The sequence below is a fragment of the Gallinula chloropus genome (assembly GCF_964237585.1).
Source record: "Gallinula chloropus genome assembly, chromosome: 5".
NCBI lineage: Eukaryota > Metazoa > Chordata > Aves > Gruiformes > Rallidae > Gallinula > Gallinula chloropus.
In genome coordinates, this window is record NC_140090.1 from 66060588 (window position 1) to 66086696 (window position 26109).

General features: G+C 37.0%; 1 protein-coding gene across 1 annotated transcript in view; it reads right to left on the reverse strand.

The window, feature by feature from the left end:
• Positions 1 to 26109, reverse strand: part of LOC311192813 (adhesion G protein-coupled receptor A3-like) — a gene marked incomplete at both ends in the record, with an annotated part of 265676 nt that overhangs the window by 139922 nt on the left and 99645 nt on the right. Inside the window, 3 exons of the mRNA XM_084265407.1 lie at positions 1694 to 1907; positions 17583 to 17746; positions 18488 to 18559. Coding sequence (XP_084121533.1) covers positions 1694 to 1907; positions 17583 to 17746; positions 18488 to 18559 — 450 coding nt within the window. The remainder of the gene's footprint in view (positions 1 to 1693; positions 1908 to 17582; positions 17747 to 18487; positions 18560 to 26109) is intronic.

Consider the following 26109-nt stretch of genomic DNA (forward strand, 5'->3'; position numbering starts at 1 on the left):
GCAACTTTTAGCTTTAGCAACTTTTAGCAACAAAGAAACTGAAAATAAAGACAGAAATAGAAGCTAATTAAGTAAGATTTAAAGGGAAAAGTGAAGCAAAGCTAGAACAATAGGGTCAGTGCCAAATACTAGTCGTTAGTTCTTTTATAGAAGCCTGTTCTACTTTATTCCTGTTGTATTTTTCACTGCAGGCCTCTGTGTCTCTCAAGCACATAGAGGCAACGCAGATGATAAAAATCACAGAAAGTTGAGAAAAATTTTAATAAGAAACAAGTATGACATTACTTAACTAAAGAACAAAGGGCAAGTGTCCTTGCACTTGGGAAAATCCAGGAGTCACATGGGAAAGACAAGGGGCAATGAGTGCAAGATAGTCCTGGGGAGATTCCTATTAGACACAAGAGGAAAAATTTTCACAATGAGAACAATCAGTCATTGGAATAATCTCCCCAGGGAAGTGGTGGATTCCCCAACATTGGATGCTTTTAAGACTCAGCTGGACAGGGTGCTGGGCCATCTTGCCTAGACAGTGCTTTTGTCTAGACAGAGCTTTTGCCAAGAAAGGTTGGACCAGATAATCCTTGAGGTGCCTTCCAACCTGGTATTCTATGATTCTATGAATATAGGATCCAGTATATCAGAGCCTACAAAAATTAATCCAAGCCTTTTAAATTGATAGTGCTTCACAGACGGATCACAATTGTATTTTCTTGGCAGTGCCAGGAAGAAGTAATTCAGCTGTAAGTCACTCTCATATGCTACTGAAACTAGTCTAAATTCAGTTTCTTTTGGTGGTTTATTGTCTAAGAAACTTTTTTTTCCTAACTCAAACCCATAGTTGCTCAAATCTGGATAGTTAGACACAATAAATCCAATTTGGAACCACAACTATTCATAGCCATGAAAAACCTATAGCAGTATGTGTTATGATTCAAGCATGCAATTGAATTGCTTCAAATAAAGCAACTCCTGATGCATGTTTTAATGAGGCTTTTAGCAAGTGTTGAATCTGTTCACCTTGCCTACGAGTCAGACTATTATAAGGAGCCAGTAGTGTGCCCTGGTGGCTAAGAGGGCCAATGGGATCCTGGTGTGCATTAAAACGAGCATGGCCAGCAGGTCAAGGGAGGTGATCCTCCCCTTCTACTCTGCCCTGATCAGGCCCTACCCGGAGTATTGTATCCAGTTCCGGGCTCCCTGGTATAAAAAAAGACAGGGATCTCTTAGAAAGAGTCCAGCAGAAGGCTACAAAGATGATTAAGGGCCTGGAGCATCTCCCCTATGAGGAAAGGCTGAAAGAACTGGAGCTGTTCAGCCTTGAGAAAAGAAGACTGAGAAGGGACCTTATGCATGTTTACAAATAGCTTAAGCGTGGGAGACGAGGGAAATAGTCAGCCTCTTTTCAGTTTTCTGGGGAGACAGGACAAGGGGCAATGGCCTCAAGCTGGAGCATAGGAAGTTCCACGCAATATGCAGAACTTTTCATGGTAAGCGTGACAGAGCACTGGAATAGGCTGCCCAGGGAGGGTTGTGGAGTCTCTTCTCTGGAGATAATCAAAATCCATCTGGATGCCTACTTGTGCAACCTGTCCTGGGGAACCTGCATTGACGGGGCGGGGGGGAGGGGTACACTTGATCTTGGAGGTCCCTTCCAACCCCTACAAATCTGTGAATCTGTGTGAGCATACATTACCGTGTAATTAAGCAGCAGTCATGAATGATGCTGTCTTCTACAAATATGCCACTCTCTTCATCTGTTTCAATCAGGCGACCAGCATGGAACCAATGTACTTGGGTGGTATTGTCAACGTATGTTGCAGTACACTGGAATGGCAAACGGTCTCCATGAAAAACCACTTGTCTTTGTGATGGGATCAACTCAAAAAGAGGAAGCTCCAGAGGCCCAGCTGCAGGGAAAACAAAACAAAACAACAATTAAAAAAGAAGAAAAAACACTCACAATTAATTTGTCTCATGAGTATTGTGAAGTGAACTAATAGTATACAAGTCTAGCTTCCTAGATATAAAATTAAAGCACTAATATAAAAGATATGCCCACAAACCTAAGTCTGATTATGTTGCAAATCCTAGAGATCACATTAATTTGTGTGAGCCCAGATAATTACAGGATTACTAGAACACCTACAGAAAACGGGATTCACAGACCAGTTCAAAGTATGGCTGAGATTGGAAGGGATGTCTTGAAATGTTCAAAGCAGGATGCTTTACTACAGAGGAAAGAAAAGTCTTCCAATTAAAGAAAAATACAGCTATTAATATAGGTACAGTTAATAATAAGACAACTCCACTGTCTGTAGATTAAATTCCCACTGTGTTCCAGAACAAAATTTACTCTTGAGAGCCTAAAGTATCTCGTATGCATGGGATTTGGATAATAATAAAGCTAATACCAAAAGTTAAACTTTCCCCTGAGGTTCAACTGTCCCTAGGTTTTCTTATTTCCCCGTCCCTACTACTTTCTGCCTCTTCCACAAGTCATCTTTACTCTCTAGATGTTTACTCAACATTAAATATTTATCTAAATAGCTCTTTCTAATTTTTAAGAGTGGAGTACATCAGCATCTTTATTTTAGGAATTTTGACTCCCCTGTCTGTCTTCAAGAAATACCATAACAATAAGAATATTGCATATTCTTATTTGAAGCAGAATCTTACAAAAAAAGTTTCCGTCCCCACATACCCAAATGCCTGCCTAAACACAATTAAAAAATAGTGTTGTTAATCTAGAAGGCATATGTACTTTTAAGTCTGCTGAAAGTCTGCTAATTTCAAAGATTTGAGAGTGATTGAAGGCTGTATCCTTCAATCGTAGTGTCTGCAGAGACTGCATCTCTAGAAAGTATTTGTTTTCTCCCATTTTTTTTTCTAGATCCTGAAACTACTTTAACACAATTTCTGTAAAATAATATCTATACCTTGTAAGATTAATTCTTGAAATCGGTAGCAGAACATCGAACAGGAGTATTTTAGGAAAGGTAATTGAAACAGGCTCTGCATCTAAAGAAAGCTCATCTTCTATAGGATAATAAGGAATAAAGGAAAACTTTTTTCTTTTTAATACAGTCTCCTTAAGCAAGAGAAGAAATATTTTTCCTCTGAATCTTTATCATCATCACAAAAAATTCTAAATCTAGTAAAGATACTAAGGACTCACATATTTGATTGATGAACACACTACCATGAACATCTTGCCCAGTAATTCCTAACAACCTTTTCACCTCAGTCTACAATGCCAAAACAATTGACTGAGCCCGGGTCACTTTATAACTTCACTACTGCAATTTTATATTAGTCACCATGCCTACAGTCTTGCACCTTGGAAATCCTTCTACCTTGATGAGAAAGGAGATTTTTAAGCTAGATCTTCTTCACCCTTACTTTTCTTCTGATTTCATTTAAAGGCCTCTTGTCATTAATATCTATGCAGCCTACAGGGTTGTCAGTTGAAAGGTCACCCTTCCACGTTTGCACCACTGGTAACTATCTCAAACATCTATTTTTCTGACAAGTACTTTAATTTTTTTTTTCCATTTCACTGCTCACAATTTTATCTTCCTTATACTTTCTCCTCAGAATGCTCCACTACCCATAATAAATGCAGATGAACTTAACCATGCCTAACCAGATTGCAAGCCATAATCACTGGTTCTACAATTGCTAAAATTTATGGACAACCAGTAGTTTTTTGTTCTCCTTACTCAGCATCCCACCCTAACATGCTTCTTTATGTCATTCAGATGTTTTCTTTGGAACACTTAAATTGTGAGAAGCTGCATTTATAAACTGAACTTTGGGCCCTTGATACTATTGGGAAATTTAAATGTTAAATAGCATGTTCATCACCTGCTTTGAATAAACAATAAGAGGGATCAACTTCTAGAGTAAGAATACTGACCAGCATAACACGCAGGATTTGTACATCAGTGAACATGTGATATTTCTATCCAGGAGAAGGACACACAGGACTAAAGTGCTGGCTACTATCTACTGAAATGTCTTAAGTCTGCTGTAACTATAAAGGGCAGGCTTCAGCAATTCCTCCTTACTTGTGTATACATCCTGTAGATTAACTTCTGATTGCGTCTAGGATTTGTGGGCATGGATGCATTACTAAAAATTCCTTGAAACATATCTAGCATTTTTATGTGATCTTAGGCTTCTAACCAAAAGAAGAGAAAGTAAACCAGATTGATATCTCATTCATAATAGCTGCAGGCTTGGTCTCAGATGTTTACATTAAAATCTTTTAATAGAAGATGGAGAGAACCTCTCTCTCCAAAATCTTGCAATCTTTGTGCTGCATGATGATGTAAGTTATGGAATACTGGAACACATCATCATCCGATGATGACCATGGAAGGTATACAAGTACTTCTGCAAAACATCTGCTTTTAATTTTTGTGACATCAACAGAACATCATTACCAGAGGTAACATTCACTTGTTTTGCAGGGATGATCATAATTTAAATGACTGAGACTGGTTCTGCAACTATTAGTCATGCAAAAGTTCCAGTTAACTTTAGTGAAATAGCTTACAGTCATATGGATTAATTGCATCAATAAGAGTTTCAGGATTAGGTCCAATACCCGTTATCCTGAACGACTATAAAATGATTGTATAGTTCCATCAGCATCAGCTGAAAATACTTACTTTAAATCTATAATCCAAAAATCCTTCAGATTCAGAATTAAAATGTATTTACTAATGCTGTACACACATTTTCAAGCTTGACTTTGGGAATAAAGTAATAAGTAAGAAATTCAGAAAGTATTTGAAAAGATTTTTGCACTGATTTGACAGCACTTAAAATATAATAGCTCTGGCAAGCATATCCCTACACAATAGAAAATTTCTCTTTGGTTATGACTAAATACCAAATAAATACATATAATCTCTGGTGCTCAGATACGTGTGTGTGTGTGTGTGCATGTCTATATAGGGCAGATAAAACAGCCTCATAGGATTAAAAATCATTTACAGCTTACTATTGTATCCTGGGAAAGGAGGGATTTTATTTCTCTGATTTTTTACACACAGGAAAAAAATTCCAAGATTCTCGTTCCAAGACAATCCGCTTTGCTGCCCTGGAGTTTGGAGCCAGCATCACCATCTGCAAATGAGAGGTGTGACTCTTCTATAGGCATTTAGATCAAGGGCTGCTGGAGTGTTTTACAGTCTTTACCTGTCTCTCCAGTCAGCACTAAACCATGATTGCGGCAGAGCACCACAGGAATCACTGATTGCAGCATGAATCTAAAGGTCTAACCCGTCATTACAGTAATTACATCTTTTTCTTTATCTTTCACTTCTCAGCAGAAAAGGGTTTTGTTGACTGAAGGCCAGATTCTTTATGCAATCCAGTCTTGTATTTCAGATTAGCTCTAGACTGGAACACTGAGGACATATGGAGGAGGAATCGTTACACAAATACTACTGGATTAGACTATCACATAATAGTCCTTCTCACAGAAAGTACATCCCTACACATTTTAATGCACGCAGCACCCCAAGATGTACATAAAGTTGAAAAAGAAAACAGAAGTTATTTCAACAACCTTTAACCCAGGCAGCACAACTCTGTACAGTTAAGTAGTTACAGAGTGTGCACGTAACCCTGGTCACTACACTTGTGCATGCCACTGTGCATTTTATCACAAACAGTTTTCCCAATAGACATTATCTGGCCTTCATTAACTGGCTTTGTTAGATATTGGCAACTTTTCCACAGTCAGAAATAAGAAAATACACAGGTTTCTCCAGGTTTCCCACACATCAGTGCAGTTGTACAGTGCTCGTGTCTCAGGAAAAACCATTGACTTCTGCCTGTGGTAGAAAATTCAGTTTGCTACAGTGTACCACAAGCTTTTGGGACAGAAAAAAGCCAGAGGTTGGCACTTTGCTTCTTGTTAATCACTTGATTTATTGTATTGCCAATGGGCTTTTTATTTGAACTGAGTGTGCCTACAGTCTGCGGCACATCCTGCTGACAAAAGTGTGAGTTAGAGCTCTAATATTTGTATACAATCTCAGTGGGAAAGAAATGTGCATGGAAAGCACAGTGGGGGAAGCTGGAAGTGAAGACAAAGTAAAGGAACTGGTCCAATAAAAAGGACAGATGAAAATGAGGAAAAACAAATTGAAAAACATTAGTTAAAAATTTGAATTGCTGACACAGCAAATTATATCTATTATTTACTGAGCGGAACTGAAGAAAACAGAGTGATCTGAATTGCTCTGAAGGCCAGTTCTGCCAAGAAGGGGAGGTGCCAGCACACCAATGCCAATTTCCATATTGCAAAATTTGCTGACAATACCAAAAGGTTTGGTGTAGAAGGTCACAGACAGTGCCATATGCCAAGGAAGTCCAGAATGAATACAGAATTGAAGCCAAGCTTCAGTTTTAATAAAAGCTTTGCCTAGCTCCAATTTTAATGTAATATCAAGAAAATACAGATGCCAACATATGTTAAACACATCAAAATAAGATAAGTCTTTTGGGCTTGGGACAAGAAATCTTTGTTCCATATCCATTTACTATTCACTGCCAAAAACATGGAGCTTCTGTTTGTATAATAGCTTCTTATTTCCACCAACTTCATAACGCTGGCAGGGCAAGATATATTCCGCACCATTTGATCTGTCCCTTTCACCCTCATGCACGCTTTTCAGACAGAAACATAACATAGATGTATTTTTTTGCAGCATCTTGTAATTAAATCACAGGTTTATGTTTATTTTGCCATGCTAAGAGCTATACTGAAATGGTAGCTGCTAACCAAAGAGTAACACTTTTGACATGTATGCTGTTTTGTCACAGTTTTGTATTGCATTTCATTTCTGCAAATGTCTGTAAAGCCATCAAAGCTGAGATAAAGATAGAGAAAGGGGGTATGACTGAGGCACTGACAAGAACATGGATGGTGCTGCAGGGAACAGAACAGGAATTGCAAACCTAGGATTTAACCTGAGTTAGAAGCATGGTGAGTCCAGACTGTCACAGTCCACTGCTCCTGGTGCTTCAGTTATCTGGATTAGATAACCTGACAAATACAGTCCATATCTACAAACCAGAAGATTAAAGTCTGTGCAGTTACGCCAAGAAGAGCTACAATCATAGCTTTGGATAACAGCCCCACTGAGAAGCGCTTGTGTTCTAAAACTTCTCAGAATTATTTAATTAAAATAAGTTACACTTATGTAAGGAAGACTGAGCTGGTAAAGGTGCAATTCAAATCTGGTCACTTTTAGAAAAGCCAACTCAGAGGTTTCAGCCAGCGCTCAGCAGGTGGATGACAAGTCCATCCATGACAAACCTGTCTTTCGCTACAGGAGTTTCCTCCAGATTCATAAACCCATGTGAAAATAAGTTATCAGTTTTGCATTGGGCCTAGGGACTGAAGTGTTTTGTGTCCCTTAGAACCATTTTAAGTGAGGGAGCAGTGGAAAAACACTTTCTTATTTACTGATGAGAAGTGGTTTCCTTAGTAGGAAAGTCAAGGTAGAAAAACAGAGAGAAAGCAGGTTTCACTTAATAGCATTAAATGCAGATGCCAAATACCATAAAATTAATTTGTAAAATGGCAACAACTACTTGAAAAATTTCCACAACAGGAAATTCAAGGTTTCAGTCCAATGAATCAGTTAATAAAAAATAATACCTGCCTTCGTGCAAACTAAAAAGCTTTTTCAGCACTGATTTCTACCTTATCAAATAAAACTGCTGCCACATTTCAGTTTCTTATTTTCAAATTGTCTAAGAAAGTCTACTTTGGAAACTGGGTTTGATTTTTTGCCACTTTGATTGTTTGCCATGTCCCAAAACTTGAAGACTGTGACATTTTGACAGCTATGGTATTGGAAGATTCACAAACACAAAAATCTTTCACTGGCAAGAGTCAGAAGCCATTGCTAGAAAGCTAATTTTGATTACTCAAATTATCCTTATGGCAAGCAAGGCTCCTGGCTATGCACAGTCATTACAGCTTGCAGATAATAAAAATGGCTGAGCAGTAGCAACGATAAAGCACCTTGCTCTACAAAACACATGGATTAGCTTTGTCCAACTGGGAAGGGCAGTGGCTGCACCCATCTTTCCAAACCTTAAGCACTACTAGCCACCCTCTCTTTATTTTCATGTCATAACTACACCCTCAGATCAAGGAAGCATAGCAGCAGGAATGACCCAAGAGTGGCACTGATCACCCCTAATTGCCTGAGTCCAGAAAGCTGGATGAGTACACATCTGTGCTGCAAGGGTGACAAAGAAAAAAGGAATGTAAAAATGGTAAAATCTACCAAACAAGTGACAGTTCTGTTGAAGAAATTGTCCCATTAAATGTAGGAAATTTTTTCCATTCCAAACTCCTCTCAGGCCAGCTGACAGTATCAGAAACTGCAGCTCTCCACAACCATTTTTATACACATATTAAAGAAAGTGCTATATGATGTCACATGCTATAAAAATGTGAAATATCACTATAGTATACTCCACTTAATTAGAACAGAGGATGTTAGGATGAAGGTTTTCTAGGGAATTCTTCCTATGAGAACAATTAAGATTAATTACAACAAACTATAATAACTGCTGTTAAATGGACAATATTAACGTAAGTTTGGAAAAGAAGCTTATACTTTTTTTCCTAGAAATGACCAGTATAAAATTTAATCCTGTTTTTTAAGTACATGTTATGACCTTAAGAATAAAGAATGTATCTTCCCGGATACTCCATGGGCCATGGTTGAGGCTGGCTGTCTTACCATTGCCTTCCTCATGAGTAACCACCTTTTGGAGATGGACAGTCAAGTGTCCAAAGGCAGAAGTTTTTAAGATTAAAGAAACTTCATTTCACCATATTCTCCTTGCTACATCATAGCTAAATTTCTTTAGTTGTTTTGCATGCTTTTTGGAACAAGCAGGAAAAGCCAAAATCACAGGTTGGAAAAGACCTTTAAAATCATCGAGTCCAACCATTCCTATCCTATGCTAAACCATATTTCTAAGTACCTCATCTACCTGTCTTTTATATACATACAGGGGTGATGACTCAACCACTTTCCTGGGCAGCCTGTTTCAGATCGTGACAACTGATACAATGAAATTTTTTTTTCATAATATTTAATCTGAACCTGCCCTGGCTCACTTTCTTGCCATTTCCCCTTGTCCTTCCACCTGTCACTTGGCTGAAGAGACCATCTCCCACCTCTCTACAAAATCCTTTCAGGTACTTGTAGGCAGTGGTAAGGTCTCCCTTCAGCCTCCTCTTCTCAAGACTAAACATCCCCAGCTCCCTCAGCCGCTCCTCATATGATTTTCCCTCCAGCCCCTTCACCAGCCTCGTTGCCCTTCTCTGAACATGCTTGAGGACCTTGATGTCCTTCCTGTAGTGAGGAGCCCAAAACTGGACACAGTACTTGAGATGCAGCCTCACCAATGCAGAGTACAGGGGCACAATCACCTCCCTAGATGTACTGGCCACACTATTACCGATACAAGCCAGGAGGATGCCACTGGCCTTCCTGGCCACCTGGGCACACTGCTGACTCATATTCTGTGGGCAGTCAACCAACACCCACAGGTCCTACTCCACCTGACAGCTCTCCAGTCAGTCTCCCCCAAGCCTGTATCACTGCATGGGGTTGTTATGTCCCATGTGCAGGACTCTGCACCTGGTGTTGTTAAACCTCATCCCATTGATCTCAGTCCATTGGTCCAGTCTGATCAGGTCTCTTTGAAGGGCTTCCTTACCCTCAAGCAGGTCAACACTTCTTCCCAGCTTAGTGTCTTCTGCAAACTTACTGAGGAAACATTCAATCCCTTCATTGAAGTCATGGATAAAGATGTCAAACAAAACTGGACCCAGAACTGAGCCCTGGGGAGCACTTGTAACCAGCCTCCAGCTGGATTTTGTTCCATTTACCACCACCCTTTGGGCCCGGCCATCCAGCCAGTTTTTAACCAAGTAGAGGGTGCACCTGTCCAGGCCAGTGGCAGCCAGTTTCTCAGAATGCTGTGAGAAAGTGTCAAAGGTTTTACTGAAGTCCAAGTAGACCACATCCACAGCCTTCCCCTCATCCATTAAATGGGTCACCTTGTCACAGAAGTCAATCAGGCTAGTTTGACAAGATCTACTTTTGTAAATCCATCTTGACTAGGGTTGACCCCCTAGCCAACACGCATGTGCTGCATGATAGCACCCAAGATGACCCTCTCCATGACCTTCCCTAACACTGAGGTCAGACTGACAGGCCTGTAGTTCCCTGGATCCTCCCTTCAAACCTTCTTGTATACGGGTGTAACATCTGCCAGCCTCCAGTCAAATGGAACTTCCCCAATCTGCCAGGACTGCTGGTAGATCATGGAAAGGGGGTTGGCTAGCACATCTGCTAGCTCCCTCATAAGCTCAGGTGGATCCCATCTGGCCCCATTGACTTGTGGATGTCTAACTGGTCAAGTAGATCACTAATCATTTCCACAGTGATAATGAGAGCTTTGTTGTGCTCTCCCTCCCTGTCAGCCAGCTCATGGGGCTGGATACACAGGGAACATCCTACCTTACTATTAAAGACTGAGGCAAAGAAGGGGTTGAGTATCTCAGCCTTGTCCTCATCCCTTGTCACTAATGTTCCCCCTGAATCCAGTAAGGACTGGAGATTGTCCTTGACCCTCCTTTTACAGACAATAAAGACATTATAGGAAATAAGACATGGCGGCTGTACATTAAAAACCTCAGATGTTGTTTACGAGAAAGATATGGTAGGAAAAGAAAATTTGGTACATTTCCAGCATCTACACCAGGGAGATTTCAGGGGTGAAAAGTTCTGTGGAACTAGATTTTCATGTGTAACCACAGATGCAAGAAAATACGTGGTAGTAAACCTTTATGATTTAAATTTATCAAATGACCATTTTAATACTGCTGTTACAAGTTTTAAATGTTACTAATTTTGTGCCCTAACCCTTCAAGAGTGTTCTGAATTACCACTATATGAAAGAGATAATAATATTTAATAATAAATGTAGGCACTTTACTCTATTTTTTTCCAGTTCATGACTGATCATATTAGGATGAGAAAGCTAGAATTTAGAGACAGAAGGTTAGAACACTGTTGGTTTCATAGTATCAACTGGTTATTTGTTGAAAACTTTGATATTTACTTCTGACAGAAAATGAATTGACCAGATCCATCTTTGAAAGATCCGAAATGTAGAGTAACATTAGATTTATAAATATTCTCTATTATCCATATTATTTATTGCAGAAAACCCAAATTGCTAACATCGTAAAGTAGAAACAATTGCAAAAGGGTTTAAATACAGCTGATTGTATCACTATCCATATCTTGCAAAACCTAACCCTGTGAAAGGTTACTAATAGGAATATTCCTATTTCAGTATAATTAGATCTATTCATGCGATTAGGCACTCCTTGCAGAACTGGAGTTGAAGTCTGGATCCTGCATATTCTTGAAGACAATGATGCTCCACATGAATGCAGCAGGCTACCTATAGGCTGCCAAGAAACTGCAGGACTGGAATCTAAATCTGGATAATTAATCCATCATTCTTTGTACTTGAGATTTTGAGTTTAGTCAGTTACTATATACTGAACCTCCCCCCCCCCCCCAGTTCAATATTTACATTGTGATAATGTAGTAGGAACAACTTGGAAATTAAGAAAAAAATAGTTGAAACAATCTCAAACACATTCCTAAATTTAAGTTAATAAAGAATGAGACCAAATGAATGCTGTAACACAAGAGAAATAAACAAAGAAAAAATGTGCCTTGATAACTCTGAGGCAGTATGTTATTGTAATGTATTTCATGTAGGAAAGAAAACTTCAAGAACAATCTATGTGCAGATTATAATTTGGAGACCCAAAAGGCAATGTAGATAATTTTGTCACCATATGAAAAAAAGCATCTGCAAACCTCATTTCTGACCCAATATTCCTAGCACAAAATATTTGACAGTATTCTTAATGCTGATGCCGAATGAAGCAGAATACATTCAGCTGATTTACAGTTTAATTGTTGGAAAAGTCTCATTTTGAAGATAGAATTTCCCACTATCAGTCTACTTTTGTTGATTTTTTCCATTTAAAAAGTACACATTTCCTTCAAAGACTTACTCTGCTAGGGATGAAGGGAAAACTATGAGCAAGCAGGTAAAATTATAAGGACATTTCAACATATCTAGCATTTAAACCACCACTATTCCACCACTGCTGAGAAAGCAACTAAAGTCACACTGTATTTTAAGAATATATGTTAAGAAGAAAAAAAAAAAAGCTGCTTTGAAAAATGACAGTACTTTACACAGGAAATATAGAAAAGAAAATGTTATCTTTTCTCCCAATGGTAATACTGTAATTGACTTTAAATGTCTTGAATGTTCAGAATTTTTGTGGTATTTTGGGTATGATTGCAAAAAAAATTACCTATGAAAATAGACTAGGGAGTTGCATGTGGACTGGGAGAAATATGCCCTAATGTTCTGCTCATATTAGACATGAGTAATACAGATTGGAAAATGTGAGAGTACGTAAATAACGATGAAAGTACTTCAGATCTTTCTATGTAAGAAATCAAATCTTAAAATGGTCAGGAAATCTCTTGTAGAGAGAGTAGAAAGAGTGCATAAGGAATATAAATGTGCTCTCTTCTTTTTTTTTTTTTTTGCTTTGCACCAGATTCAATGTGAAGAGGTACTGAGCATCAGAGCAGAAAGTGCTTACATTTTAACTTGACCCTTCTCCTTTAGAGGATGAATACTCTTAGTCACGTGAGGCAAAGTACAAAAGACGAAGTGCTGGTTAAGTACAAGCAATTCCCTAACAACAACACCCCCTCCCTCCCAATATATAATTTACATTTTCTATGAAACATTTAATGAATTGTATTACAGAATACAGAAGCAAGAAAAGGATCTATCCCTTTGATTTGTATCCTTCTCTTAGAAGTAACCCTCCTATGGAGTGGGTCTACAGTATCAAAAAAGCTCATGTCAATAATATTTTGAGTTACAAGTTGCTAATTTGACTCACAAGCTAACACTTCAAACTAAGGTAGCTTACAGGATTCAGAGACTAAGTAGTAATTCTAACACTGTTGGACACTCACAACTTGTAGCTATTATCTTCCATTCTTTCTCATCTCTATTTTCAGTAGGATGGATTTTTATTCTTCTTTAGCGTTAACACTTTTTTCAACAGACAGCCCCCTAAGGCATGGTAGAAACCTAATCATACAGGTTTTATACAGATAAAACTCCAGATCTCTATTTCAAGTACTCATTCCCTGTCATCCATAGCAAAAGTCCTAATTGACTACTGAAGCTATGAGTAAATTACGAACCAACGCAAACAATTTGTCACTACAAGTCTGATGTAAACAGTTACAATTCTATTCATCACAACCAATAGGCAAACTACTCATAAACACAATATACATTTTGACATAATCATAGAATCATAGAATAGTCTGGTTTGGAAGGGATGCCAAGGATCATAGAGTTCCAATCCCCTGTCACAGGCAGGGCAAGCAACCTCCAGGCATAATCTAGACAAGGTTGTCCAGGACCCCATCCAACCTGGCCTTGAACACCTCCAGGGATGGAGCATACTTTCAAACTAACACACTATAATAACCCCTCTAAACCAGATGAAACACAATGCAGTTGATTTTCGTGAATGTGGGGCACCCAAAGCAACAACAGAATTTAAAGCCAGTTTCTGGATACTCACAGCTTCTGAAAAACAAGCTCCCAAGCCTAGGGAGGCCACCCTACCCCTATCGAGGTAGGCAAGACACTGCATAAAACCAGATACTATCTCAGCCACATTTGAACAAGAAAGGAAAATATCTCAGCTGTGATATTTTGCCATTGGTTTATGCTGAGTCCTCATGAAGGTTCATACAAAAAGGGCCAAAAGGAATTCTGCTAACATGGCCCAAGAGCCATTCAAGACCATCAAAGATTGCTTTATCAGACTTACCACCAGAATGCCTTAGAGCAGACTGCTAGGAAATGTAAGGATGACAACAGGATGGGAAGGGTGACATGCAACAAAACTAGGTTGCCTAAAAGTGCTACAGTGAGATGGTGCAGATGTACATGTAATTAAGCCATCTGGTCGAGGAAAGCAAAGTGACTTTGGGAAAAGTCTCTACATGTAGACTTCCTCAGAACTGACAGGATCCTACATCTAGTTCTTTTAACTTCTCTGCTCTATAGGAAAATAGTCCACAGAACAATATGATGATCAAGATTAGGACAGCAGACTACATAAATCCAAAAATAAGCCCATACACACTGCACAGAAAAATGCTCAATGATAAGGAATGAAGATGTAGTTTATTGTATGAAAATGCAACAAAATCTAGGCAAAAATAAATTTCTTGGCATCATCTCATATCTTCTTAATTTTGAAGCATTTTTAAAATGAAAAAAGATGGTAACATGGTCCTAAATATTTATTTATTTATTTATAAAAATCTGTAGGAAAACCTATATGCAAAAGGCAATGCTTTAATTTGTAAGATACCTGCTTGAGAAATAGTTTTCAGTCCCAGAAGAATTAAAAAAATTTATATTTGTTGTGAAAATAAATAAATAATGCCAATGTTTTAAAGTACTAGAAAATTACTTTTATACTTTAACCTTTGCCATATTTTTTTGTATAATTTATTAACTACTTAATAATTTTCAGGCAAATCATTTAACCAGCTAAAAATTAATGGTATTATGTCAAATGCTTTCTAAACTTTAAATAAAATCTAACTGGGGGACAAAGTCAGCACTTTTCCAGGCATCTGTTTTAATGAGTCAACATTTTCTAACAGAAAAAGACTCCATCGGAATTATATGTCAATTGTAATTTGTGGAACAGATGAACTTTTTTTATTACTTAGTGCTGTCAGCTCAATAGCATCAACACAGCTTTGAGACTGAGAAACTAAATTCCAGTATCTCATTCTTCAGTGTAAATAATCAAAACCCAGCTTTAAGAGGTATTTTTGGTAATCCCCTTAGGACAAAATCTCAAACAAGTCCTTCTTCAGTGGAGAATTTGGCCTACAGAATCCATTTCTGCTGTTAATGTGCATAAGGGAAAAATCACAGACTCCTCAGGTGGATTTTATAGCACCAATATTCAGGAAAATATAATTTTCCTCCTACAAATACAGAATTATTTGGAGTCATGGAGAAACATTTACAAGGCACTGCATGAAGCCAATTTCACAATCATTTTTCAGAAAGATACTCTGTCCATACAGTTACAACTTCATTGCAGTCCCTCATAATTAAAGCAGAATACTAACGCAAAACTATCTTTTATTATCAAACTATTTTTCAGCCTTATTTCCAACACTGTCAAAAAGTGCTTTCTCGATGAACATTTTTGAGAGTCAGAGGTTTGAGGGTTTTTTGGTTGGTTTTTTTTAAGATTTATGTAGTTTTTATAAGGTGTTAATGAACTGTGTAAGCAGAATCCTGTGAATTCCATGAACTCATAAAAATCCTGAAAGCAGTGTTTAAAATTACTTTACATGGGTAATTTCATTAGCTATCTTGAGTTATCAGATGCATAAGGAAGATTTGCAAGAAAGAAATTTGAAAGATGATTTCTTCTTTCATCAAAACATTGATTAAATCTTAAAGGTCATGGCAAACTGCTCCCTATACCTATTCAGGATTTTCTTTACTGTCTTGTTTCCTCCTCAAGTACTTTGAATTTTATGTTCATTTTCTAGCTCATATGCAAAGATTTTTGCCATTTCCCTTCTATTTTTACTTCTTCCTTTCCATTCTTTTCTTTGCTGATCTGGTGACTGTGATACCTCAAGACGTCTTTTAGCATGTAGACAGAATATCAGTAACTATAAATACAAACATCTGACAGTATGGACGAAGTTCACATGCAGGAGTTCTTAACTTTTAAATCGCTTAATATTTGTTTCAAGATATGCTTGATTATTTTAGCTCTATGCATATTTCAACACAGATGCTTTTTTAAAACATTCTCAATAGCTGTTACTATTTTGGTGCCAGACAGCTTTCTGTTATGCCTAAGTTCAAACTGAGGTACTGAAAATGAAAATGCTAAAACATGGACACCATGAGCTACCCAACAGATATTATGAGCACTGTGAAGTACCTGGCAGACATTACAGAGCTGGTGGAAGGTTCAGCAAACATAACCACTGTGAAGCTCTCTGCGGATACTAAAAGCAGTGTCAAGCTATTGGCCGTCATTACAAACCTTCTCAAGTGTTCTCTTACAAATAGCAGTGAGAACTAGATGTACAATGTAAATTCTGTTTCAGATGTGTGGTAAGGTGTCCTATTAGGAATTCAAGTATGAAATTCTGGGAAATTGCTTTCATTTCCTCTGTAAAATTCACAGGCTCATATTCATTGGCAACCTGGAAATACCAATTAACAGTCCTTAATGAATTCTTCTGATCATTCCAGCATTTTCAGAAGAAGGATTTTTCCTGGTGAGAAATGGTGCGCTCTGAAGATGCCCATGCTGGGTCTCTATAAAATAGTAGCTTGGCATTTGAGAAGTATTGCAGATTTTCAACTGTTAAGTAATACGGGCTACTGGAAACTTCTCTGCCTTTTGCTCACAAGGGCTCACTCCTTATTTGTCTCCAGACAGCTGTCTTTCTTTCCTTAATAATTCAGCCATTGGAACATCTGCATCCACCATTCACAGCCTTTCACATATCTCCCAACTTGCAGACATCTGTATTTGCTGTTAAAAGCTAGGTTTTGTTATTACTCCAGTTAAGTCTGATCTCCCTTTTGCTATACGTGTGTTAGCATCACACAACATCCCTCTTGTAGCTATTAGGATAAAAGTGTGAATTTCCTTTTGTTTCCATAAGACACTAGCAAAAGTCACCATCCTAGAAAATTTCTGTAATTCAAGAAAGCCAAAGGTTCAGTGATTCTGTGATTATTCAAGTATATTTTTTTGCATCCTTCCTCACACCATATCAATTGTTTGATACGGTGGAAAATCTTTGCCAAAAAGCAATTTGCTTACAAATCTTCAAGTATGGAATTCACCTAACTGAAGCTCACTGTAAAAATTCTGTGCTTCCCCAAGATGCAGTGTTAAAATGTATACTTACAGGTTTATAAAAATGAGAAAGACAAGAATGAAATCTGACATTTATGCCACACTGACAGAGATATAATTTGAAAGGAACATTCTATAGATCCCTGTAGGAATCCTCAGTCTCACACAGTATACAGTGTAGACCTACAATCATGGGTTAATGCTTTAAATCATAATTACATGTTACCTAATATACAGACAGGGCAATCAATGGTGTTCTTTTATATGAAATATAAAGCCTGTATTTTTTCCATTCTCTTTTAAAGCTAATTGTGTTTTCTCTGCCATCAACCTGAACTACTTGTGTTTATGAGCAAGTCCAATTTACAGCTCTTTCTTTTTTTCTTTGATACAACTCCTGCTTTTTAATATTTTCTCTGGATTCTGCTTCTGTATACTTGTAATGTTAAATGAGAGTAAAGCTCACCACATATCAGCTGGTTTTCCTTCAGGTTACGAAATGACAGTCCCTGTAAAGCACTGGGGTAAGCACAAACTGTTTCCTCCGCTATTCGAACTGAAGCGTTTCTGGCCCATTGCAAAACCCATTTTAGGTTACAGTCACATATGAGTGAATCGGTGTTGAAATGTCTAGAAAGGCAAAGAAAGATCACAATTGGCAAACCTGCACTTTTCGTAAACATACTTTCTTCTGCCTGATTCAAATTATTTAACTACAAAGACAACTAATTCCACATAGATGCATAACTATAGAAGTACAATTATAAAGCTATCCTGAGACAATTAATTCACACTGACCCATTGTTAATGACTTTCAAGACATTATTCCAAAATTCCGGGTTTGGTTACAAATAGCATCACTGACCACTGAATTAAATTTGACTGTGTGCTACTGCAGAAAGTCATATTATCATGTACTTTAGCTTACCAAAAACTCTTTTAAGAAACATCAGAGTGGAAGCATCCAGTATATACTTTTAAATTTCAGAAACACACATTTAATATAAATAAATGGGAATTGATATTGTAATTGCAGGAAAAATATTTATCATAAGTGGTTTTGTGTATTTAGAGTTATTATACAAGGTAATGCATGAAAACATGGAAAGGTATGATTATAAAGAAAAAAACCAGAAATGGTGGTTGGGATGGCTAGACTGAGCTAGTCAGGAACAGGGTCACGTTGTCAGCACTATACATGTCACTGGGACAGGTGGAAGATGGCAGCTTATCAATAGTGAGACACACATTGAGAAAAAAAATAGTGGGTATTTTACATGTGGAATGCTTTGCCAGAAACAATCTTTTTTGAATTCATATTCAACTTTGCTCTCTTTGTCAAATATTTCAGATATAAGGAATTATACTTACAGTGCCTTCAAAGCTAGCAGCTCAGAAAAAAGTCCATTCATGAGACTTGAAAAAATATTCCCTGACAAATTCCTACAAAAAAAAGAAAGCAGAAATTTAGTTACACTCAGTAATAACAAATACAACAGGAATACAATTTTTTTCCTCAATACTAATTAAGAAAGTCTGCTTTCTTGAATACGGTAAAAACATATTTAAATTTGTACAATGCTTTTTCATAAACAGCAATACACAAATCAAACCATACTCTTCTTTTCACAGCAGGTATTCATACAATTCACTTGATCTAATAAACAGGAATATTTCTACATATTGAATAGAATTCTATAAAAGAATAATCTAGAATTTAAGTTAAATTAGTCCTACAACAATTAATCAGTCAGATCCAGGTTGTATTTTTATACATATAGCTATGAAAATGTTAAACTGATTTTTCAAATTGACATTTCCATTTTAACTACTGTTTTACTATTTCTTGTCTTGATGGTTGAATGGGTTAGGTTGAATACTTGCAGAATGATGCAATTTAATTTTGCTTAGTTGAACGATATTGCTCTGCCTTTATCATATAAAAGGTGAATGATTACTGTCAAGAATACTGTCTTTTTCTATACCAGTAAACCTAAAAATTAATGCAGTATCCAAGATTAACATTTCACAGCATATGAAGTACCTACTTTTGATATACTGATATATGTTCCTTCCTGTCCAGTGTCTGAAGCCTATGTGTATGAATTCAAGGATGGCTCCAAAATTTCAGCTCTCAGTGAAATTTCAAATCTCTTCATAGGAGATTTGTTCTTACGTATAGGAAAAAAAAATAATGTAGACTGGCACAGAAAATAGTTTAATTACTTTTTCATTTAAAAGGAAGTTTTTATTATTACTGATTTTTCTTCTCTTATTCTATAAAGTGAAAAATGTGTAACAAATTGAAGACACAAATTCAGATCGGGAGTAAAGTTCCACCAGTGAGAAATCTATCAAGTGGCAGAAGATCTAAGCCAGCTTCATAAAGTAAGGAACAACAAACAAATCAAGAACCATGCATTCTACAGAAAGCTGTAAAATATATACAGAACAATGGATTAAAGAAAGATAAAATATCGCTAATTTATAAATTAATTGAAGAAAGTGGCTCAGCAATGTTAAGCGAAATAATTTCTCATTATATTGAGTGACAATGAGATGTGTTTATATAATTGAACTCATCATTATGATTTTGTTTAATGTTGCACCCTTAATACAGATGAGGTGCAAAGCTCTTGGAAATGGAAGGTCTTTCACATATCTCCTGAAGTGTGGGTGTGTCTAAAGATGGAAACGAATGTTTGCTTGTAGCTACCTTTTGATACCTTTAATATTTTGGATTTATCAACAGGAACTAAAAATATCAAGCATTTCAGAAAGGCTCAGTTACCCCTATTTAAAATTAAATGGATCTACTCATGTGCTTATTGGGCATAAGCCCTGACGAGGCATATGCTGAAGCAGCTCAGTGAACTGGGACGTTAAACAGACTAAATCAGAAACTGATAACCCTGACATTTTGCCTGAAGTAAATCACAAGTGGTTCCACTAATATGAAAGCAGTTACAGTAGTATAAACTTACTGACAGAGGACAATCATGCTGAACCAAAGGATGGGGAAAGCAATCTGCCCAGCCTTGCATGGATGGCAGCCAGAAGGCAGAAATACAAGGGTTTATATTCTTTGCCTTATGCCACTGCACTATAACATTTCCAATCCAATACAAATCCCATCTTTTCCATTAAACAGCTTGCCAGCAGTTCCCATTCTGTGTCTACTGAATCTATGCACTTTCCACAGGTCCTACCAAATTCACCAAGATATGTAGACAGAACTGACCTACACTGTGTTAACCTAAAATTTCCTGTCTCTTGTCCCATTTACAGATTTTTGGTTTCTTTTTGTTGTGACTGAGAAGTATATAACCTTTTGCTTCAGTGTGGGAATAATTGAGTTCCTGACCATTCAAAGGTCAGCAAGATGATTTTTCATATTCTTCTGGAAATAACCTGTTTTGAAGTTTTCATATTGCTACAAGGAATTAGAACAATAGGATCATAGTCACAAGGTTGTATAAATCACTTCTATGCCCTAGATCTCAAACAGTGGGAATAGCTTCTTCTCTAACAAAACTTTCAGAAATCTTCTTAAATCACCCCAATAACACATGCATTTCTGAACTAGATATCTGCAACACCCTGAAAATGCCTGGTTCTGTCAGCACACATCATTTATGTTATATATTAAAGTATCTCCAAATGCATAGCGTGAAATTCCGCCATTTCAGATATCCTAAAACCCCACTCTAGCTTGATTTAGAAGGACATTTGTTCTAAAAACATCTGTATCACCTAGTTTGCAAACATTTCAAACATAACAAATGAATGCACTCTGAAGCTGATAGCACTTACCATGCCATTAACCTACTCCATTAACAGAAACATGGGTTTTCTGTTATATCAGGGTTAAAACATTTTAGTCTTACATATAAGGTCGTACACTTCTTTTTTTTCATATATACCAAGTACTCTTGTGCTTTTACAGAAATTAATAAAAACACTTTTGCCAAAAGCTTTAATATAAATGACAAATGCCGTAAACCAGTTACATGTCTCAAAGGACCATTTTGAAGTAAAATATAGGTAAAAGCAAGAGTATGTGTATATGAAGAATGCTACACTTATGGGCAGTTTTAAAAAGCAAAAGCTGAATGCAAGGGTGACAGTGCAAATAGACTGGGATAGGAAGGGTAAAAAGCAACAACAGAAATAGAGAGAGGGCAAGTTACAGTACATATTTTCTCAATGTTGCTAGAGTAGGGGGTCTGTTCAATTTACCATGTAATGGGTTTTGTCCCTTACTTCTTTCTGTCTCCGTACGAAGTGATTAGTTGCTTCAATGACAGCAAGGAAGTCACACTAGAATTTATGGTATAATATTATCATAAAGCTAACTGATGATGATGATTCAGAGGTAGGATGAAGAATAAATCAGATATGCTTTAATCAAGCAACTGGAAGTAAGGAGGAAATTCTGTTCTGAACTTTCAAAAGGAAGATCCAGCAGTAGCTGCTTGTTGAAATAGGCTTAAGGCTGCAACATTTCAGAACCTGAAGAGGTAATTTATGGGGGACTAAAGAAATTAAATCTGGTATATCAGTACAGTGGCAACACCCCAGTATTCCACAGGTCTTGATCTTTAGATTAAATATGAACAGAATTAATGTTGATGGCAGCTCCATTACCTTGCAGAAATATATTTGCATACATAATTCTGGAACAAAGCACTGAAACATGGCCACAGAGGGGCCAAAGGAGATTCAGAAGATTTGTTGCGTTCAATTATGTCACTCCTCGTTAGACTACGTGCACCTCATCACAGCATAAACACAGCCAAAGGGTAATATATAAGCCAAAAAAAGTTAAGCTAAGACACAATAAATCTTCTCTTATACTGTCTGAGGCATTGTCAGCTGCATCTGTCATATAATGTGAAAGCATTTTGGAATAATTTTCCAGAGTACAAATCATCAAATCCAAGAAGGTGTAAAAATTAGATCAGTCTGAGGGAACATAATCACAACTCACTGGCTGCAATAATTTCAAGAGCTGTATGAAACTTTAGATTTCATTAGTAACTTGAAATTCAATCCCTATTCACTGAAATACACATACTGACTCAGCTGCCTACTTTTCTGCATTATCAAGAGGCATTTCTGGTGGTTTCTGTATTGGTGCATATTTTCAAAATAGTACTAGATGATATTACTAATTTATTTTTTCTTAGTTAAAGAATCCTGTAGGTTGACTTGTTCTAAAATAAGACTGCACAAAACCACCAAGCCCTCTGAAGAGTGTTTCCATTATCCCTGAAAGCTTAGTTGGTTCTCATCCTTTGTTTTAGTGAAGTATTTAAACATACCTTTACCCTACTCAGTTTAGATTTATGCACCACATCATTTGGTTAAACATCCTATACGAGTGTGAACCTATTACTGATTTTTCAGCTCTCATTTGATTTTTCCAAATTGAATAAGATTTAAAAAACTGAGTGAAACACTGTGTTATTTTGTTTCACCTGGTATTTTTGCTTGTAAACAGTATAAACCAGAAAATCTCAACTCTACTTCTCAGAAGGTACATGAAAAGATTTATGTCCTTGCTCTTTCCAGTGGACTCATGGCTCTCCCTACTGGTTTTGCTAACAGTCTGCAAAGATCCTTCTGTACTTCATGTCTGCTAAAGTAACAGAGCAGAGCCCTAATTGCCACAATCAACAACAGCGTAAATGAATGTATATGTACATATCTTTATATCGTTCTTTCAGTAACCTAAACTACATACACTTGATGGCTCTGAAACCAGGTCCATGTTTCAGAACTTGTCAGATTTTCAGGAATGCAGGATGGTCCCAAAGTCAATGGTAGAAAGGCAATTTAAAACCCAAATGAGAAAAATTAAAGGTAGGCTAAATTAATCAATAATCTTAAATCTAGAACAAAGAATTCAACTTTTAAAAAAGACAAAAATATAAGTGATCATGAACAGGAAAAGGATAGCAAAAATCAGAAAGCATGGAGGGATGATGAGAATTACCAATAATTAAGTTAAACTTTGTAAAGTAAACTAAATCAAGGTACCAAAACCAACTTAACAAGACTACTATATTATAAGAAGAGGGAAAAAAATACTAGATAATACATATAGCCTAAATATATCCCATTACACTGTTCAGCAAGATCGCTGATTTGGATTATAGGTATTTACAGGAAAAGTATACACTTAATTCTGGAAATTCTCTTTTGCAAGACCACCTACAGCATGACTACCAATCTACAGAACTAGTTAAAAATCCAAAAAGTACTTGGACAACTAGAGGCCTTCTAGGCTAATTCCAGCCACATGAAAACACCAGCATAAAGGTTCATGGTTTCGTTCTGCTTACGTAGTATCATGTTACATGTATATTACACTCAATAAATATTTTTCCTTATCTAGAAAATTAGTGATCTTGTTGTATGAATGTATGATATACCTTCAATAGATGCATATTTTTTTTTCCCATTTCTGATTTTCCACCATTTTTTCTATCTTTCATTCTTTCAAAACTCACTCAGTACCTGCATCAAACATGATGAAGCCAGACTAACAGGTCTACAGTTACCAGAATTATAATTTTTTCCACTGCCAAATGGACATAACATCCATAACAGCGTGAAGAACTCAGGGTTAAGCACATTTAGTGTAAGATGTGGTAACATAATGGGCCGGATAAAAGGGTGGGGAGTGAGACATAACTGGTGTTCTGCAGAAACAGTCTTGTGACTGATTGTATGTAGCGCTTACACTAATGACTCTGACTCAGAAATGTAAGAATGAGAAAATGAAATCTGATAATAACAAAACCAAGGATTGGGCAATATTAAGAGTACTCTATCATGAAAGAAGAGGTGAATGTTCTTGAAGATGAGAGGGGTAGTTATTTCATTAAATCCTATTATTCAAAGTGAAAAATATATAAAGAATTTCACTTCAGAATGAGAGTTAGGGTCTGATTCAGTTTGCTACTATAAAACTCAGGACCACAGAAAGAAAACAATACAAAAAGCCCTAGGTCTACACCCACTTGGAAATGAAATTAGCCCATTCTCAAGGAAAAGGTACATATTTACTTAGGATGAACAAAAAGACAAGATGTAAGAAAATGCAGTGTTAAAATGGTAGTGTAAAGGCAAGTGTAAGGACTTTCTTTGGATCTGCATGGTCAGAAAAGATTTGCCAAACTGGGAGAGGTACACAGGTTACTAGAATGAGCAAGGATATGGTGAATCTATATTACAATAGGAAACAGTAAAAGAAACTGTGGTTTAATCTGCCCGCTAACTACAGGTTTTCAGCACACATATTGTGCTTTTTTCCAACATCTCCGATATTGATGAAGGATGCAGAGATATACTGCCACACTCCTCCCTTGCCATCAGAGGAAAGGGATAGTACAGCCAAATACTGTCACAGAACAAATGTTGTACACTCGCTGTGAATTAATTTCTGTTTCTTACCATCACAAGACTAAAATTCTGTATTTAGTTTTTAATTAAATTTTAAGATGGAATTTGTAGACATGTTTTCCTGAGAAAACAGGGATTTGAACAGTCAAGCATCTAGAAATGATTTCCACTTCATAAAGTGACCTCATAATTTTGAATTAGACATACCTCCCATGGTAATCTGGCTAGTCACAATCATGTTTACTGTGTACAACAAAAGGGGACCCAGCAACCATCAATAGGTGAGTTGGGTTTGCCTGATTTAGCAACCCATCAGAGAAGAGTGAAAAGAGGGCCAGTCTGCAGCTGCTCATCAACACACTACCGAGGCTCTTCCCATCACCTGTTCTCACGGTTTTCATCAGAGAAGGTTTGGCATAGTTACTCTCATTAATGTGATCAGTAAGCATGCCAGATTTCAGCCTTTTACCTGGTGTCATCTTGACCTCATATAAAATCTTTCTAGAAAGATTTCCCTGTTTTTGTAAGGAAATGCCAGAAGTGGCTGAAGAGGAAGAAAATTAAGTATGATATTTGTGACTGTGATGCAGTGTAGTAATTTCCATTCAGGAATTAAGACAAATATGAATGAAGATACAGAGCCGTCCTGTGTCTTGCCAAATCTCCACTTAATCCAGGACCCTTCCTGTGAATTGTCCCTTTCCCAGTCAGGAAAGCTGCAGCCAATTTACTCATTCCTAGTACTCACCTATGCTATACCACACTGTCAGCCATTCTTTTTTGTCCTTCTCTGAACCTTTCATTGTTTTGGTCATCTTTCTGAGGTGAAATTGGAATTTCCCACAATATTCAAAATGCAGGTTGTTTTTTGCCACAATAAAATGGATGTTCTCTGACTTGTTCTCTCTTCCTTTAATAGTACTCCTTAATATATTTTTGAAATGAAAACGAACAGATGTTTTCATGGCATTATCCACTATAATCTCAGAACATCTTTCCTGGCTAGCCCAGAACAGGGGCTAGCTTTCTCCCCTCCATCACTTAATATTTATCTGCATTATATTTTATGTCCCATTTTACTGCCCAATCATGGTGTGCTGTATATCTGTCCTTCAAAATTAATGTATGTCTCTAACTCCCTAGCTAATGTTGTATTTACTAGAAAACTTTGTCATTGCACTTTTTATCTCTTCTTCCAGGTCATCCGATTCCCCTTAAAACTGAGCAGCCTGGGTATAGTATCATAATCTTATGTTTTCTGAGTGCTCTTTCTGGAATAGCCTGATAATCTATGGATCACGCAGGCTCTCTGGCATGCTTATGGGTATGTAAAATGATTGCTCTACTCTCTAGAGTACATTCCAGGGCAGTTAAACATAATAAACTAAAGACTCAGAAAGTACCTTGACAAATCAAGTACAAAACACAAGACCATAAATGAACAATCTAAAGTGGTAATTTTTAAACAATCTGACTGGCCCTAATATTCCAAATGTACTTAGTACTGCAAATTGGTGTGATATTTCATACATTTCTTCCTTGGTACATACTTACTTTTATGTAATGCAGTTAAAAAAGTTACA